The sequence below is a fragment of the Tyto alba genome, unplaced genomic scaffold (genome assembly GCF_018691265.1).
Source record: "Tyto alba isolate M040663 unplaced genomic scaffold, T.alba_DEE_v4.0 Super-Scaffold_2, whole genome shotgun sequence".
Classification (NCBI taxonomy): domain Eukaryota; kingdom Metazoa; phylum Chordata; class Aves; order Strigiformes; family Tytonidae; genus Tyto; species Tyto alba.
The window spans coordinates 29,952,360-29,972,076 of record NW_024881282.1 but is presented as its reverse complement, the minus strand read 5'-3'; the positions used below and the strand labels follow the sequence as shown (position 1 = coordinate 29,972,076).

The window sequence follows — 19,717 nt, the reverse complement described above, 5'->3', positions numbered from 1 at the left end:
ATAATACAGAATAAAAAATACACCAAAGGGCTTTCAAAGCAGTCAAGAACACAGAAGACGCATCGGCCTGAATTTCTAAGGTAAAAAACACTTTTCAGTACTCACATGTCTTTTTGAAGAATAATTCGAGCCTTATTACACAAGTGAAGTAATTGGGTCATACATGACTTTTCTGAATGAAAAGGTTATTCTAGTCTGCATCTCGAAAATTAAAAACAAACTTGCTTGTTCTTTTGATTTGGCTGACCTTTAATAAAAGAGCATTTTGTAGCAGTGGAAAGGTACTTCTGTCTGCGGCTGTTAGGAGAGTAATAAAAATACCGCTGAATGGAAAGACACCAGATGGAAGGAATGTCAACATACTGGAACTAATTTAGGCGATTGCTCTGATAGAGAGCAAAGGCATGAGGAGAATTCAAATGGTTCCAGTGCGAAGAGATTGGCTGCCCCTCTTAAACTAACAAACTAAAATCCTTACCCCAGGGTTACATGTAAACCAAATGGAATCAGCCCACAAGGAGGTAGGCCATTACCGGGGCGGGGGGGGGGGGGAACAACTCCTCCCCCCTTGGCACTCACTTTGACTTTCGCATCCTGTAAGCTTGGAGGAGGGGCAAAAGCCTTCTGCTTTGTTTTGCGTTTTGAATTTGGTAGTAAATAAGTCCAAAGCAAACTGACCTAATAGAGAGGTGTATGATCTTTGACTGACGTTTGCAAAGCCATGCCCATGTGGGCTTTCAGCACTTTCAGGGTAAAGTCCATCTTAGCGTTTAAGAGGGATATTGAGTATGTTCATCCAGTGTCAAACTTGTCCTGTGAAGTTTCAATGGAGGTGATTTTGGTGTAGCTAAAGGGAATAATTTAGCAGTAGGGTTGAAAAGAAGAGTGCTGATCAGCAAGAGGTCCCTATGCAACGGGTGCTATTTGGAATATGGAAAGCTCTAGATAGAAGCTGAGTTCATCATTTCACAGCCTCTAAATATAAATAAGTGGAGAGATTATAACCAAGAAATATTGCTATAGTAGAACAGCCTGTGAAAGAGACAGATTGTTGATGTTACAAAATGTACTTTGTCTCAGATATGTCATTGGTAGTGAGAAGTGAAGTTCTTTCCCAGTTTCACATTTATATTCTTCAGTGAGCTTGGAAGCCAGCAGATTTGGTTTCAATTATCAGCCTGGAAGTATAGAACTTTCTTTCTGTAATTGTTTTAAAAAACAAACAAACAAGTTAGAATTATGGGGGGAGTTTAAAGAAAAGCTGTAAGAAATCTTTCCTCGACCATTGCATCTTAAGCACCCTTTGCTGCTTGGGTAGAGTGCTGCTCTCAGCCTGTGCTAAGGCTCTTGGGGTGAACAGACGAAGCCCAAGCAAGCTTGTAGTCCACTGGAAAATGCTGTTTCTCCACGTTGCTGTGACCCATGTGTTAGTACATTAACACAGTACTCTTGCTCATCTCCTGGGGATACAGTCACATTGTTCCTCGCACCCTGTGGTACATCCCATTCCTGCTCCCTGGTCCCCGATGTGTTCTCACAGTGCTGCCCCTCCCTCCTCCCCGGTGGCCAGGTGGAAGTGTAGCCATCTCAGAAGGTAATCCTCCATCCCGCAGGCTCTGTCTGCAAAGGAGTACGATCATTTTGCAGCCACTGCCCTGCACCACTTGACCACTGTGGCTGAGACAGTGCAGCAGCCCTCCCACCACACTGAGGTCTTGCTGCATCTCTCAGTGAAACTCCACTGGCAGAGTGGTAGAAATAAATGTGGTCGCCCAGGATTAGACGACACACAGCTTGTAGCAGGCGTTTCTCCTGCTGCTGTCTCCTCTAATACGTGGAGATCATGCCTCGTATCTAAGCAACCCCCATCTCTTGATTTGTGATTGACAGACCGTCTTTCCTGCTACCACATCGGGCTGTTAATACTGAATATTCTCCACTTATCTGGCCAGCTGTTTGCAGAGTATTGATGGTTTGAAAGAAGCAAGAGCAGCCCCACCTTTCTTATACATAATCTCCCTCCTTCCCTTGACCTCGGTCAGGGTTGAGGAGCAGGCTTGTATGACATGGCCATCCCATCAGTAGCAAGCTGTGGGATGTTCCTGGGGTGCAGCATCCTGCTGAAGCTATGCTGCTCTGCTGGCAGTAGCTGCAGCCAGGCTTCAGGCACACTTCTAGGCAGGGGTGAGTTTTGGAATGAATATGCAGTAGGATGGCAGGTAATAAATCATCCACAACAAAAACAAAGAGTGAACCAAACAGTCCCAGAAGCTATATGGAGGCAATCCGTCCATCATCAGCCTGCAGGTTACAGCCCAGGTGTTAACAGGGCAGTATATTTATTACATCATTATTATTTGCAATAAGTCAATCCAGCTTTAATTAATGCCCTCCTGTCTTCCTCCAGTCCTTGGCCACAATGCTTTCTCGGACCATATGTTTATAAAACTACATACTATGCTCAGAAGGGAAATTCAGAAGTGTCTGTATGAAGCCTGCCTGGCATCCTAACTACTCCTGTGAAAATTCGTGGTGTACATGGCTGATGGCCTGAGGCTTGCCAGAATACCACCTTGTAACGTGCCTGATAGTTTTGACCACTGAATTCCTCTTTAAAATTGTGTGTGTGTATATAGACATAAATCCTACTGCCTTTCCACTCCTTCCTCCTTCAGTGGCAGCTCTCATTTAAGATGTTTTTGTCTGCTGTTCATTCCCTTTCTGCAGGAAAGTAGCTGCGTGCCCTCTCATGAGATTTATCTGATATGGTGGAGGTGCTTTGAACTGAAGTGATGCAGTTGTAAAAAAATACTTCCGACCTCCTTGTAAAAAAAATAAAAGATTCTTCTGCTTGGTGAAGAGATAAATTTCTGTTTAGTTCTGTAATCATTCAGCTATGGTGCTGAGGAGGCCTCTGTCATGTCATCTACATCCAAGGGTAGTGTCCTTATGAAGAAAAAGAATGTGTCATTTTGTCCTGAGTATGCCGGTAAACTGAAACCTGAATACAAGTTTCTGGGATGCTTCTATTCTCATTGATTCGAGTCTGGTTTTGTAACAAAAAAATCAAAATTTGGAACAGTGATTTGTGCTTTCTTAAATTAAATTTTAAGGTATTATTTCAGTTTCCTAGAGGATGTAGTAGAAAATCTGAAATGGAAAGTACCTTTAAATGGACATTCCTCCAAACCAAGTGCTTTCCACTTCATTCTTGTAGAAACACAGGAAAATATGTCTGGATCAAGGCTTGTATTAATATGGCTAATTTTTTCCAGAAAAATCAGATTTTGGAATTTAAAACTTCAGAACATCAAGGATGATTTGAGAAAGCTCTCATGACTGAGTGATGAAGGCAGAATTTTGATAAAAGCCCAGGCTGGAAGAATGCTCCATCATAGCAGGGCTGTTATTGCTGTTATTGTCCTCATCAGCACTTAAGACCTGGTTGGGCGTCAGTGGGAGCGGGGCGGGAAGAGCTGAGGGCCTGCTAGCCCCCACTGGTGACCCTCTGGTGAGGCAAATGTCCCCCTGAGCTCAGGGTGGACCCTGGCTGGTGTGTGATATAATAACCCCCAGCTCATTCAATCAGCTGTTTTTTTGGAGGGGGGTGGTGGGGGATTGTTTTTTTTGTTTGTTTTGTTTTTTAAAATCAAATCCCTTAAATAAGAGCATTTTTAGTGATTTATCTCAACTTACTGAAGCTATGTATTTTTGCCTTCCTAAACAACCCTGTTTCTAACAAGCCTTTCCAAGCTTAGAGAAAGGAATGTGTGCATTACTGCTTTATTGGTAACACATCACAGCACTTCCCTGTATGACACAGGACATGTTCAGTTCTTCCCAGACAATATCAGTCTGTCATTCTTGGAGAGGATACTCTAAGTATAATCCATTCAGAGACGACTCTGCCAGTTTCCAAAGTTTATTGCTAATGAGGATGCACATAGGATGTAATCACTGGCAGGAGCCCCTGCTTCAGGGTACAGTGAGGCCAGCAGACAAGTAAGCAGCCAATTTTATCTGGCTGTTCATTCTCTCTTTTATCAGAGCTGTTTGGCTGGGATTCAGGGGTGTTAGAGGGAACTGCAGAGGCTTTGGCTTATAGAGCTGAGTGACAAGGTGTGAGAGCACATGAGACAAAGCCTAAGAGCAGCAAATATCTGTGTGTTGAGAGAGGCAGCTTCACATTTTGCTGCAAAAGCTGAAGTTGTTTTTGTTTTGTTTTTTAATTAAAAAACTAAGGACTGCTGGCTGAGCTTTGCTAAAGAGATATAGGAAGGCATCATTCCAGTAGGGCTGGTCAAAACTAGCATCTATTTGTAATAACCCCTGTAATCTCATTAATTTGCAGATGCTTTGCTGCCAGCATGACCTAGCCTCAGCAGGCTGCTGCCACAGATAAAAAGGAAAATCACCATGTTTTAATATGAGCAGTGGTTATTTATGGCAGGTGCAGGAAGTTTCCAGTGGGTTGCAGTGGATTTTCGGTGTCAGAAGGGAAAAGATACTTAGCATCCAGGGCATTATGGCAATTTGAGACTAGTCACAGTCTGCTTTACTAGATTAAATGCTTGGTTATCTGCAACTCCCAGTGAAGTCCTTGACAGCACGTGGCACAGAGTACCCTCAGCCCCAAAGAACAGTCAAATTGTGATGTGTATTAGATGAATGTTCCTTGCACTGCTTACGTAGGAGTTGCACATTGCTGCCAGCTCTGCGCAAGTGGCAAAGGGTGTATCTACAGCATGCAACGAGACGTGTGGTGGAGGCATGAGATAAGTAATCTTGAGGATGAGTTGGGTACATGGGACAGGGTGCAGAGCCATATTGACAGGAGCTGTACAGCTCCAGAGACATTGCAGACACTGCTAGCTCACGTGTCCATACCCACCATACTGTTTCACAGAGTTGGGCTGGAAGAGGACACAGGCATCAATTCACTTGTTAGATTTTGGTGGTAGGTGAAAGCCAATCATCAGTCATTATGAGCCAGATGGCAATCCTGTATCAAACAGTCGCTGAAGGCAGTTTATTATGCCTTCTACTAACCCTTTCCAAATGATGTGAGAGCTCCTGTTTCCTTCTGTGCTCTGGCCTCAAGAGGACTACTGGTAAGAGGCAGCCCTGTTTGAGTGGGAGTTAGTCTTCAGGTATCGTTGGCACAAATGTCCACCTCGTCTCGTTAGGATCAAGTTGACTTTGCCACCCTGTGACCCCGTATTATAAAAGCAAAGAGCTTTGTTCATGTAGCCGTATGAAAGTGAAGATAGCCTCAACTTCCTTCTCTTGGTCTGAAGTGTTGTAATCTTCATCTGGAAAGATTTAGCTTTGAAACTTGAGTTTTGTGGTGGGGTTGGTAGTACATCTCCCCAGGCTGTAGAGATGACACCGGGTGTATTCCGTCATCCTGAGTCTTCTTCACTCTTTAAAGTGTCAGTTTTCAAACATACTGAATCAGCTGTGGTGTTTTTTCTTTTCTTTTATCCTGTGCAGTGTTTGAAAATAAAGATAAGATTGTGATCATCATGGAGTATGCAAGCAAAGGAGAGTTGTATGATTACATCAGTGAGAGGCGGCGATTAAGCGAAAGAGAGACGAGACACTTCTTTCGACAAATAGTCTCTGCTGTACATTACTGCCACAAGGTGAGCAAAGGATTTGATATTAAAAAATGCTATTTGAAGGCTGATTAGTGACATATATTTCAAAGCATGTCTGAGGCAACACCATTCATTATTAAGCATCACAGCGTTTGATTGTATAAGTACAACAGGAAATCTTAATTGAAAGTGCTGCAGTAGTTCACTGCCTGCTTTTAAAGACTAAGCATGTTTTCCTGTGTTATGGCAAGTACCAGCCACTCCCTTACATTAGTCCTGCATTGCATTTTTGATTTGGAAATAGTTCTCCTCACATTAAAAAAAAAAATAAAATTAACAACATTAACTAGAAAAGGCATCCCATAGAACTTCTACAACATTAATATTAGTACATTCAAGTGAATACTAGTTTGCAATTTGTATATGAAGTTGAACAACTTTAGAATAGGAGATAAAATATATGAAAGAAAAAAAACAAGAGAAAGGTACGAGTGTTGATGTATGAGCTTTGGCGTGTACTGATAGGCAAAAGTAACTTTTCCAGATGTAGCGGGAGCACTACAAAGATATCCTTTACTAATGGCTTTATCCATCCTGGTACCCACTAGATAATTTAACCCAAGGTAGCTGACTGACTGTCATCATGGACCTTTTATCCCTGCTTATGAATCAACTGCGTAGAGCCAGAACTTGCATGAGGCTAAAGGCAGTGAGCAGCTAACACAATTTTTTATTCGAATGCCTAACCACTTTAATCTCCACTTGAATTCTGATAAACAATGGAGGTTTTCAAAGTCCTCACTGTGCCCTGCTGAAAAGCTGCAGAGCCCTTCCTTGTGCAGTTAATTTGTCCCAAATTTCTTTAAAGAAGACTCTGCCCTAAACCCAGCTTGTTTGCTTCCATCCCTAACATTTACAGTCCTTTAGGATTATAACTCCCCCAATCCACGTGGCTGCACATTGGAGGAATAAAGGCTTTTGGAAGGACTAACGTCATTGACAGATATTGTTTTCTGGTGCCTGGGAAGAATATATTGCTTTCACACAGTGGGGGCAGGATTCAGGCTGGAATTAAGTTCCGAAAAGACACCCCCAGCCCCCCAACCCCCCTGCTGTTTTAGAGGCTTTGTGGGAGGACAGATTCCAGTCATTCTTCCCTTAACCACACACCAAGTGACTAATACATTGCCTGTCACTAGTCACTGGGCCGTGAGTGTTATGACAGTGAAATCAGCCCTGAAATGTAGATGCAGAGACCACCCTGCCAGCTCACCTTTAATTTTCCCTGTATTTTCTCATGTTCTCCCCTATTTTTTTCTTTCTTGTTCCAGAACGGTGTTGTCCACAGGGACCTAAAATTGGAAAACATCCTTCTTGATGACAATTTTAATATTAAGGTAGGATTATTTTTCTCAGCTTCTCAGAATGGATTTGCATGTTTTGTAACATTTTTATCCAAAGTATTAGAAGAGCCAGTGTTATGTCAACAGCTCCTAAGCAACAGCAATTGGCAAGAGGCTCAGGGGTTTGGAGGTTGGGGAAAGAGCACCACTGGTGACCAGTCATACATGCTGAAAGAAGCTTTGCATAAACTGGAGGAGAAGGCCCTGTCCTGCCACCCAAGGGCCATGATTCCCAAAGCGCTATCTATTTAGTGGTAAGAAACAGGAGAGCATTGCTTGCAGTTGGGTCTATTGTACAAACGATATTATTGCTGTCTGCTGCTGGGGCTAGGAAAAAACTTTCCTGGTTTACAGGGTTCAAGTGCCTCCTACAGAACCCTCTGCATGTCCTTTTGATCGTGGCTGGAAAATAAGCAAATAGAGTTTCAAAATAAACCTAGTAAAGCACATGTGCTTCATTAGGAAATGGCCTTGGAACTCCAGACGCAAACGTATACTTTGGATGGTGATGTCAGTGATGTCATTTCCATGTCATTTCTCCCCAGTGAAAGCATGGGAATGACCTTTTTTCCCTTCTTCTTTTTTTCCTAATAGCTGTAGCATGAAGATAAATAACATAGAGATAAGTGTAGTTTCCAGGTGGCTGAACCTGTTTCACTCTCAACTTTGTTCCTCCCTGGGTAGCTGGTTGTGAGGGTGGCTGAGTGCGCTCATCTATGGGCCAACAAACAGAGGGAGGGGCGCCGAAGAGTTTCTGCTGACGCTTGGGCATCTTTGCTTAATTAAAAAAGTAATGGAGGAGCTCCCTGCATAGCCAAATATCTAAATAGCCCGGATCTTCATTTTGTCTCCACTAAAAGCCGTGGGGCTGCACGTACTGCCTTCTGTGCTTCATGCTGGAGAGATTGTCTTCATTTTAAGCTGATGTGCAATGGAAATGGAAAGTAACATATGGTAGCTGCCATCTGCGTAACGCTGATGACAGAAGCTAACTTGGATCAACCAGTGGATTAAAGGCATATAAATATGTGGTTTCTAAAAATAGTCTTTTACAGAAGGCCCATCCAATGCAATACTTGGATGTTTTGCTGTTAACATCCAGTGTTAGAGCGAGCCTCCCCACTCCTGTTCCTACAGGGACACTGGCTGCAGCAGCCCGAGCTGTTCTCAGCAGCGCTGAAAACAAAAAGTAGCCTTTCTAGGACATTGTATACGAAACAGGCTTCCGCAAGCAGGATGACCTTTCTTTCCGCATTACACGCCAAACTATCTTCCCAGCTAATCAGAGAATTCTTGAGAGAGAAGAGGAATTTGGGGAATTTGCTAGTTGCGCGGCCTGGATCTCCGCACCGTGGTCCTCATGTGCAAAACCAATCACTTCCTCAAGCCTCCGGGGAGCTGTGCTCTGTCAGAGGGCTCTGCTCCCTCCCCTCTCTTCTTTCTGGGAGTCTAACCGTCCTGTGGGGAGAGTGGGAGGATGGGGCAGGGACGGGTGGCTTTATGTTTGCATCCAGACCACGGAACTGACCCAGGGGCTTCAGAACCACAGATGGGTTTCAGCTGCCCTAGTGATCCGCGCTGCTGTGGAAGATTTGGGTAGCCGTAACTCCCCACATCCCTTCCAATCATTTGGACATCTTTTTCTCGAAGGCTTCCCTTTCCTGAACTGCGTTGTGTTTAAGCTGCCACGTAGGATTTTTGCGTATTTCCAGCCCTTCCTCGGTTACTTCTCTGCTGCCTTGGCGTGCGTAAGTGGCTGCAAGCTCCCTTGCTGTGCCCTGCTAACTATTTCTGCAAAGGGTCTCATGAAGCTGAAAAACAGACTGAACTTGGGAAGCAGTTGGTATTTCATACATCTTACTATCAATAGTGTTTGAATTTGGATTCCATCAAGAGATGACTTTTTGTATTGTTCTCCTTTTTCTCCCTGCTCTCTTTTTTTCACACCTTGTGACTAAGTTCGCCTTGGAATACTTGACGTTAAGCACACTGCCACTATTTCCCTGATGCTGAAGCTTTGAATATGTTACGGTGGTTTCTATGTTACTTGCACAGAATTTTACTTCCCACTTTTTCTTTGTTTCACTAAACAGAAACTGTTGGCAAGGAAACACACATGGAGCTGTAGATTATTTATTAGGAGTAAATTTATCAGGTCCTCATTCTGAGAATATTTATATATGGTTTATTGAGGAAGAAAAAATAAATATGCGGTTTGGGGTTTGGTATTGACTGATGGCTTCAAATACTCCGTGGAAGACATTTTCTAGAAATGGAGTCGTAGTCTCATCTCTGCTTTCCCAGTATATATATTTCATTCAGTGGATTACAAAGCACTTACAAAATTGGCAGTTTGCTTTTAAGAATGAGAAAATGAAAGGAATCCCTTTGTTCTTGGGTGCAATGTGCAATTAAATACATGTTTCTGAAGAAGCCAGTGAGCTATACATTATGATATGCAGAAATATGTCATAGCGATGTGAAGAAAAAATAAGATGTTGTAAAAATAGATCCCTGTACAGCAACTTAAGCAATACTTTTTGAACAGGAAATAAAGAGGACAAGTAATCCATTAGAAATTACTATCTGACCTGAAAGGGCCCCAAGCCATTTTACACGATACTACACTAACTTGGAAATCATTCTTAAATTTTAGCTAATTAAATGAAGGTCATGAAGCAGTGTATGGAGACATAATCAGCTTGTTTTTAAGAGTTACGATAGTGAGTAAAAGTCTCTGGAAACTGAGTCACGTACTGGAGTGCAGCAACTAGGAAACACAAGTGTCTGGAAGCTGAGAAAAAATTACACACTTTGAAGAGTTCTGCAGGTTCACAGGCCAGAGGTGGAGGGTGATGAGGGGAAGCAAGTTACCTGATGTGTGGTATGCTTTTCAGGGACTTGGTGTATGTGGTAATATTTTCTGCAGACTATTACTTAAAACCTCTAAATGCAGCAAATACAAGTGAATAAAATGAGTTTTAAACATTTGTGAGACTGAACATGCACACGTATCTATGGGGTGCAAGGAGTTCATCCAGCCAAACAGTACCTTGCCTTGCTCCCCAGATACACACCCAACTATCTAGCAGAAACCCCGGCTGTGAATGTTTCTCCTGGGACCTAGCAATGAAATTAGGGTTTCTGCAGCGTGTGCAAGCCTCTCCTTCCTCACGTTCATGGGCCAGCTGCTAGCAGCACAGTTCACCTTACAATTTGCTCCATTCTTCTTTCAACTGGTTGCACTTGGTGACTCCCACCCTCCAACTGGAGGTATCCTGGAGCTGCCCCCCCTGCTTGCCCTGGGTTCTGGGGGGTGGGTGCAGCTGCTGTCCCCACCGGGGAGTGGCAGAGCAGCCTCTTGCTGGCATTTTCATCTCACTGGGAAGATATCATAATGCCAACACAGCTGGGGGTGGGCAGGGTCGGACAGGCAGCAGGGCTAAGGCGGTACTGAAAGAGTTGCCCTGAGTTGGTGAGTTAGAAAGTCCTTCGTGGGAAGAGATTCGTGACAGCTTTAGGTATCTGCCTTTGGTGGTCTTCAAAAACGCCTTCTGGTGGTGCCTTCTTCTCTTCATTAGTTTTAAAAGGGCTAAGGATGCTGGGTTTTGGTTCACTGTAGGTATGAATTTAGTAGAAGAAATAGCAGCGGGTGAAGGATGTAGTTGCCACCATTTGCCCATAGCTCCTGCAGTCTGGCCGGATGAGGAGCGCACACCCCCGAGCACTGCAGCACTCCGGTGCCTGAATCCCCAAAACCGCATGCAGGGAGCTGGAGGGAAACTGCTGCACAGCGCGGCAGCCAGGGAATTAGTGCCTCTGGCTGGCCTGTCCAAATACCGTGTCCCTGCCTCGTGCCACAGCCTACCCCCAGGGACACGTCTGTGATGCAGCCTGACACGATGGAGGGGCCCTCCTTGTTCACACTGGGGCTGTGGTGGCTCCTGGGCTGGGAATTGCACCTCAAAGAGACGTCTAGCAGAGGTTGACGTAAACCGTATGATCCACCCCGAAGTGATAGAAGGAGAGAAAAATGCAAGTATAATAGTAACATAATCCTACTAACTGTGCTTTCTCTTGGGCTGGTAAGGGGACACCAATCAGACTAACCACAAAAAACCCATGAGGGTTTCATATATACAGAGTAAGTATATGTAATTGGGATTTACCTTACTGGAAGTCTCACCGACTGCACATACGTTTCATTTGCTTTAAGAGACCTAATTATTTCTCTGTATACTGTACAAAGAGACAGATTTTTAAGTGGGCTAAAACTGACAATTTCCATGAGTGTGAACTTCATGGAATTTATAGTCCACCCTTAAACAATAAATTACATCTGGTTTATCATAGCTAACGGTAAATATGAAACATACACCTCCTGACGCAAGGGGAATAAAAATCCACTTCCCCGCTCCTCTCAATTTAGGAAGTTTTTTTGACTTGATGCCTTAGTTCCATTTAAGTGCCAAGAACATGAAGTAATGTTGGCTTCTATTAATCTTGTTTTGGGGGGCATGACAGTTTTAATGGGAAAAGCTGATAAACATCAGTCTCTGAGTATGGGAGTGGACTGTAACATAAATACTCTTTTCCTGAATGGTCAAAATGAAAACATGAATGCCCAAGTCTGAGAGTTTCTTAGTGTGAACAATGGTATGTGTATTCCTATATATATATATTCATGCACATCCACATGCATTTTATACATTCCATGGTATTAAGGGAATGTATTTTCTTAAGGAATCACACTGTGCAGTGTTTGTCCTTGTCTTAGCTGCATCCTGAACTAAAATAAAACTCAATGACCAGCGCGAATTTTTAACACTAAAACGATCCCATTCTTTCCCTGATTGACAGGGCACACTTCATAAGGCTTAAAACCAACTTCCTGCAAGCCAGGCAGGGTGACTTGATAAGAAAGTGGAATTTAGGGCAATTAAGTGCAATATGAGCCATGAGAATATATTTGCAGACTGTAATTGTACACCAGCTGTTTTCAATGACATTCCAGCCATACAATGAAGATTTTACAGACCACATTTATTTAAGGGTTGAATTTTCTGCTATGGGTTGATAATATGCTGTCTGAGGGACTGAGTGAATTCAAAGTATGAATGGACATGTTGAGGAGAATTAACATTCATGAGCAGGAATCAGCTGCTCTTTGAGCAGGAGATTATGAGTCTAAATTGTCAGTGGAACACCTGCATAAGCAGAACATCATAATAGGAGAGGGAGAATATTTGCTCTGTGGCTTTAAAAATGTTGTGAAAATCATATTTTAAAAAAAGTTTGTATTTCTGACATGAAAATGTCTATATCTACAAAGTGTGTGTGTATATGTATTTGTATTTTGGGGTAAGGAGAGAAAATTGGGAACTTCTGTCTATACCAACTTTGTTCATTTTGGCTGCGACTGTGACTTTTTTAGGTGTAACTGTAGGAGTTTAGATAGTAGAGACAAGGACATTATATCTCCCAGGAGTGCACTAGACACTGCGATTAAGCAGGTATTAGAGGCACTGATGATACACATTTTAGAAAACCAGGAGTGAATGATGCTGCTGGTAAATTTCCTTTTCCATTGACTTTGCATTTTCTTGAATTTTCTCTTGAAAATTCCTGCAGTTTAATTTCTTTCTGGTAGAAAAGACCTGAATAGGGTAAAGAAAACCCATAGAAAACTCCTGTCTCTTATGGCTATAATACCTTTTTTATGCCTGTGCTTTATGTCTTTTATGTCTTTTATGTCAATAGTGGGCAGTAATAAAAGTATCTCTGGGAAACAGAAGCGTTTGGGTTTTAAACGAGATAAAAAATGAGATGTGTTGCCTTGTGCTAGAGAAACAAAGGAAATGCAAAGGTTGTGGGAGTATTTAGTGTTGCTATCCTCAGCCTTTGTTTTGTAAGAACAAGAACAGAGAATTGAAGTAAACAAAATATTTGGACCTGATCCTGCAATTCCTACATGGGCAAAATTCCCAACAGTCTCAAGGGAAGTTTTGTTTGTGTGGGGAAAGCCGGATTTGGGTCCATTGTTTCCAGTGAGGAACCAGACTTGTGTTTATTATCTCCTGATAGACATCTTGTGTGCTTAACAGCTCAGATTCATCTGCCGGAGTCCCTGAATCTGGAAGAGTTAGTGAGTGCCTCACTTTCTCCCTCTGTCAAGCATAGCTAAGTTCCAGATGATTTAAAAAATCACTTTCTTCTGTAATGTTTAGTTTCCCGTGACACTCCTTCCTCGCTCCTCCTGTTGGATTTAAAGGTCTTGGCTTTTGGCTTGCATGTGTGAGATAAGAACAGTAGTACTTTCTGCTTGCTTCCCTTTGGTATTAATGATTATACAAGTTGAAGAGCAATCAGTGGACAGCAGGCCCAGTGCCTCCCAGTATGAGATTGTCTTTGAAGCGTATGCAGTTCATCCAGGATAAAATAACCGACTGATGGTTGTGCAGTCAGTCAGTGACCTGTCTGTGAATGGAACCAAAGCATCCTTGTTCCTAATCTAGGAGGTTTAACCTGGGGACCTTTCTCCTTCTCTGGAGGATCTTTAGAATGATAAGTCAAAAAATCATAGAATAATGGGTTGGCTAGGGAACTTGAGAGATTATCCATGTCGAGATCCCTGCCCTAAAGCAGGGTCAAATATAGCCAAGTCTTTCCTAATGAAGGATTTTCTGTTGCATTAAGATGTTGTTAATCCTACAGATGCCTTGTGCAATTCTATTTGCAGATTGCTGATTTTGGACTCTCCAACCTTTATCACAAAGACAAGTTTCTGCAGACCTTTTGCGGAAGCCCACTGTATGCTTCCCCTGAAATAGTTAATGGACGGCCTTACAGAGGCCCAGAGGTAAGGAGGGTCAGCTTTTCTGTGCTGGTATGGGGATGTCTTTGATGATAATGTTCTTGAGGGTTAGTCTTAACGCTGGCGTTATTGCACATGTCTCCCCCACATTGAAAGTTCTCAAGCTGTTTTAATTTGCATTCGTTTGCTTTGCCTGTGGTTAGTCAGATGTTAGATACTGGTTTGCCCTTCGGTAGGTGCAGCTGTTCGTGGTGCCGCTCTCGTGGTGCCAATGGCAGGGAGAAGGGTGGGGATCAGCTTTCCTGGGATTCACACACGTTGTCTCTGTATTTCAGGTTGACAGCTGGGCCCTTGGTGTATTGCTTTACACTCTGGTTTATGGAACGATGCCCTTTGATGGCTTTGATCACAAAAATCTCATCAGGCAGATCAGCAGTGGAGAATATCGTGAGCCAACACAGACCTCAGGTATAATAAAGGAGTGAGGGCAATGTATTGAGCTGACAGGAGTTCAGAATGGAGGGTTTGTCTAGCCCCTTCCAACATGTTTTGGTGTCATATTAGAATGATGAATAAAAAAAAAAATACCTCATTTCCCTACTGACTTCATCAGCTATCAGTCGCCGTCTGGGTACAGCATTTACCAAAAGCCCTTTTGAAATTAAAGTTTTGTAGCAGATAGGGAAGCTGTAATGGGCTCTTTTTAGCTAGATCTCTGACAGTGGAAGGTCTGTTAGCTATTGCAAGTGGAATTTTTCAGACAAGCTGTAAACCAATACAGCACACTGGTACAGATCAGTCCTCTAATCTCACTGTGGTATATCACATGCAGAGAGAAGATGTATGGTCAGAGCGACTCAGTCTCTTGTCCAAGAAGACAGGCCAAAATCTGAGCTAATGCCACCATGTTCACATTTACTTCTACTCAGAGGATAACACATTGAGCAGTCACCTGACAGAAAAGCATCAACTAAGTCCGGGTCGTTGGCTATAATGACTCCTTCCAGCCTTAAACAGCTACGCATATATTATATTTAAATGAATATTTATCTTGTATAATTTGTTTGCCATCCCTTCTGATTTTCTGCTTTCTTGATCTCTTTATGAAAATACACCTTTAAAATATACAGAAGACTACACTGTTTATGGAAGAAGTAAATACAAAAGCAATAATGTGTAGATAATTTAAAATGTCCCAATTCCCCTTTGTTTTCTTCTTGTAATTATTAGAGTTGATAGGTTGGTGACTTCTTTCAGTAATATGGAACTAATCACTGACTAATACAGTATAAATATTAATTTCTTTAATATTCCAGTGTATGTTTCCCAGAATGAATCATATTCTTCTGATAAGAAGTAGTACTCAAATGCATTTTCCAACATTGGCTGATGGCCAAAGTCTTTTCCCCTTTCACTTCTCCTGTTGTAAGAAGCTTTATTTTTGGTCATTTGATTGGCTTCACACTTCCATTTTAAACTGAAAAAACTAAGAATGCCCACATTCTAAATATTTTATATTCCATTTTTTGTCCATAGATGCTCGTGGTCTTATCAGATGGATGCTGATGGTGAACCCTGAACGCCGAGCAACCATTGAAGACATTGCCAATCACTGGTGGGTTAACTGGGGCTACAAGAGTAGTGTTTGTGACTGTGATGCCATGAGGGACTCTGAGTCCCCATTACTGGCAAGGTTCATTGACTGGCATCACCGTTCTACTGGCCTCCAACCAGAAACTGATACCAAAATGAAGTGCCTTTCTAAGCCCAAAGGTCCTGAAGTCACACTAGAGAGACAAAGGTCGCTGAAAAAATCCAAAAAGGAAAATGACATTGCACAGTCCATCCAGGAAGGAGGAGCTGAAAATGCATCCAAACCCACCTCTAAGAGACCCAAAGGCATCCTGAAGAAAAGGAGCAACAGCGAACACCGATCTCACAGTGCAGGTTTCATTGAAGGAGTGGTCAGCCCAGTGTTACCCTCTGCTTTTAAGCTGGAACAAGAGTTGTGTAGGACTGGTGCAGCCATTAAAAGTGTTGTGGAGGGAGAGGTAGCAGTCAAATATGGCAGTAAACAGTCTTCACTAATGCCAAAAAAAGGAATCTTAAAGAAGACTCAGCAGAGGGAGTCCGGCTATTACTCCTCTCCAGAACGAAGCGAATCTTCAGAACTCTTGGACAATAATGATGAGACAGTAAGCAGTGACACTTCTCCGGGGGTCACAGAGCCATCCAGAAATGGGTCTTACAGCCATTCCTGCAGGCGTAAGGGCATCTTGAAACATAACAGCAAGTATTCTACCAGCAGCACCGAATCTGCTTTGATTAGCCCTGACACACCAACGCTGGAGGCCATGGAAGAAGTGGTCCTGCCTGAGGATGCATTACCTCGAAGTTATAGTCGCCCTTCCAGTGTGATTAGTGATGACAGTATTTTGTCCAGTGACTCTTTTGATCTGCTGGATTTGCAAGAGAACAGGCCAAACAGACAGAGGATATGGAGCTGTGTCTCTGCTGAAAATTTCCTCCAGATCCAAGACTTCGAAGGACTTCAGAACCGCCCACGGCCACAGTATCTAAAGCGTTACCGCAACCGCCTGGGGGACAGCAGTTTTTCCCTTCTCACAGACATGGATGATGTGACTCAGGTCTACAAGAAAGCCCTAGAGATCTGCAACAAGCTCAACTAGCAGAGGGAAGATGGAAAGGGAGGGGAGGGAGTTCTTCTGTGTACCTTTATGATGGAGTAAGCCAGGTCACTGATTTGCTGACAATGGTCGGTTTTACTTCCAGGGAGCCAACTGCACCTACTTAGCTGAATTCCTAGTAAAGTAGCCCCAAAGTCATCTCACACTTCTCTGATTTTGTGTCCTCAAAATATTACCTACCTGACCAGAGAAAAACCTTTGGTTTTTACATGATGAAATATATGATGAAAGCACGTCAAGATCTAGCAGACAAAAGCATCAAGATGCGATGGCTCGAAGTGAAAGCTAGACAGAATTAAAACTGGAAGCGAGGGACACATGCTTTGAGAGGTTTGTAATTAATATTTGATTAGCTTTAAGTCAAAGTTGGATATCTTTTAGAAAGAAAGCCTTTCTTTCCCCCTGAAGTTACTCATCTGGATGCAGTCATGGCACATTGGGAGTCTTTGGCTTGCATCATGCAGGAGGCCAGGCTAGGTGGTCACCGGGGTGACCTGAGGGGTTCTGAATGCAGGCTGGGGCAGATAATTCGAGAGACTCACCCCAGAGTAACCTCGTGAGGTGTATGAGGACAAGCGGTGGAGCCAGCATTCTCATCTGGCCCCTCCTGCAGCCGTTGCTCTTCAGTGAGCAGGAGGTCCTAAAATTGTTTTCAACTGTCGCTCCTACCAGCAAAAACAGAGTCACAGAAATTATAATGGGAACTGGAAGGATTGGATGTCATCATCAGTTAAATGACTTTTTAAGGCATTTCGACCTATGTGTTCAATTTGTGGCTCTTTCAGAATGGCCAGCCAGATGAATGCCCAAAGATGGATCTAAGAAAGGGTCTCAAGTGTTAACTGACCCTTGAATCTAGAGTTCAGTCGCTGTCAGCAAGTGGTGCCACCTTGCTGTTAGCTTGTAGTATTTGAGAGTGACAGGTAGTTTGTGACCAGAATGTTAGGTAAGGAAAAGGTTGTAGCATGTAGAAAATGGATAGAGGTTGGAAAATTAGTGGGAAGATGCCTTTCTCCAGATGAAAATGGTTCTAGTTAGATAGTAATGGAGCAGAAAGAATTGAGCGATGAAATAATAATGGTAGATTTGATAACCAAGTTAGCGTAAAATTGCAGGCCTCTATCTAGTGTAGCTGGTACTGCATGTGCAATGATACCAGTTTGAAAAAAACTGAGAAGGATATGTGTTTGTGTTCTCAGACATATCTAGCTATACAGACTGAAGGCTTCAACTCCCATAAAGGTACCACATGGGTCTACTGGATTACCTGAATGTAAGCCTACGTCAGAAAGGCACTGTGTGTTTGACAGGCCTGGGCAAACTGGAATCTTAAGGCCCGTTTCAGTCTCATTTCCGTGAGCACATTAGCCCCTGGCTTTCTTGGAGGTGCGAATAAGTGGCAGGTTTCAGCCTATGATGTCAAGTGATCCACAGCTGCAAAACTTAACGTCTACACTCATGCCCAGAGCGGAAGAGCATGGGGCAAGCTCTGTTCTCACTCCTACCTTGTAACTGGAACTGAAAGCAGAATTTGGCCCACTGTGTCCCAAATCCCGGAGGTTGTGTGAAAATGGAATAGTTCCTCTGGGGATTCCCTGCGAACTGGTGATAACCCCATAAATCGTTTGCCGCTGGGGCAGGAAGCTATTTCACTTGCAGATTCCTTATTTGGTGTATCATGGTACTTAAATCTGCCGGTTCCTCCTAAAGATCATACTGGGCTGCCTAGCAGAAAGATGAATGAGCTTGAATTTCATAAATCGGTTAATCTGCCTCTATGGAGAATCTTTACTTATTGTGAAACACTGGACCAAATTTGGCCCTGGAGAAAACGGCATCAGTACCATGAAAGCTACGAGAGGCTTGCTCTCAGGCGACTAAGTGAAATTTGGCTCACTGTCCATTTGCTCAGGAAGGGCAACTGCAGGCCATTTCTCTACAGATGTGTACCTCTCTGTACGTTATTCAGATGTCCCATCTTCTCACAGGCCCTGCATGCGCTCTTTTAGCCCCTCCCAGATCAGCACCCCATTTTGCAGTGTATTGAGTTAACAGGTTTGCTGTGGTGCATTTTAAAACAACTCAACACAGTCTCCCTGGCCTTTCTGAGACAAGGATGGATGTGCTTTGCAGCCACGGCCTTTAACTCATGCCCCAGAGCATAAGAGCCAGGTCCTTGGCTGGTGTGAATCAGCACTGTCCCGCTGACCTGTTGGAGCGTCGCTTGGGTGGGGTTACACTGACCGACACCTTCCCTGCAGATCTGGTGCTAAACCTTGAACGGATTTATAGAGGTTGCAGGATGAAGGGAAGGGAGCTCAGCCGGCCGTGGCAGGGAAGTGAGGAGCACCCTGAAGGCTCGTATCTCCCGAGGCTTTTGCCCAGGCCTGCTTCCTTGTGTACAAATGTGAACGAGTGAGTGACTGCTTGCTGCCAAACTGGAAACGTTATGTAGGGATTTACTGGCATGTTACTGGCATGTTACATGTTTACTGGCATGTTATCATTCCTAGAAGAGAAGAAGAAAAAAAAAAAAAAACCCACACTTGACTGCACATTGTTATTATTAGTGTTGTGATTTTTATTTAATTTTTTTGTAATACAAAGTTGACTTTTTTATTTGAATTTGTCTTTTTTTTTTTTAATTTATTGGTCTGAAAGCCATTTCAAAGGTATAATAATATATTTGGTGTAATTTAATTGGTGCAACATTATTTTACAGCTCCGGCCAAAATTGTTTGGTGTTATTTTTTGTTTTTTTGGTTTTTTTTCTCCTGATCCTTGGTTGGTTTGAGCTCTATGAGGCACACAGGGGAAAATGCTGGATAATCACCCAAAGTGTTTGTATTTTTAATCTGATACTGTTTTTTATTAAATAAAATGAAATTAATGTAACTGTGAAGAGTCTCTCTCTCCCCCTTTTCTTTTTCACTGTGCGTCGGCATAAGCTGAGGCCAAACGGTAATGAACTTTTCGTGCAGATATACAGCAGCATCTCATCACATTGTACCAAGTTGTTTATGCAAAGCTTCTTGGCTCGTTTGTGCATTTAAATATCATGTGAGTGGCCACAGAGCCTCCCGTGCTACGAAGCGCTTGGCACTGCAGGACACCCAAAGCTTTCAGCTATGGGAATGTTTGGTTGGAGAATACCTGCCTGGGGTTTCTCTGCTGGAGATGAGCGCGGTTCGC

At 43.1% G+C, this 19,717-nt stretch overlaps 1 protein-coding gene across 1 annotated transcript in view; it reads left to right on the top strand.

The window, feature by feature from the left end:
• NUAK1 (NUAK family kinase 1) overlaps nt 1–19,427 on the top strand; it is a 49,306-nt gene extending 29,879 nt beyond the window's left edge. The window contains exons 3-7 of the mRNA XM_033004409.2: nt 5,494–5,645; nt 6,932–6,997; nt 13,743–13,862; nt 14,153–14,285; nt 15,354–19,427. Of these exons, the coding sequence (XP_032860300.2) occupies nt 5,494–5,645; nt 6,932–6,997; nt 13,743–13,862; nt 14,153–14,285; nt 15,354–16,507 (1,625 nt within the window). The 3' untranslated portion in view covers nt 16,508–19,427. The remainder of the gene's footprint in view (nt 1–5,493; nt 5,646–6,931; nt 6,998–13,742; nt 13,863–14,152; nt 14,286–15,353) is intronic.
• Nucleotides 19,428–19,717: the final 290 nt, after the last annotated feature.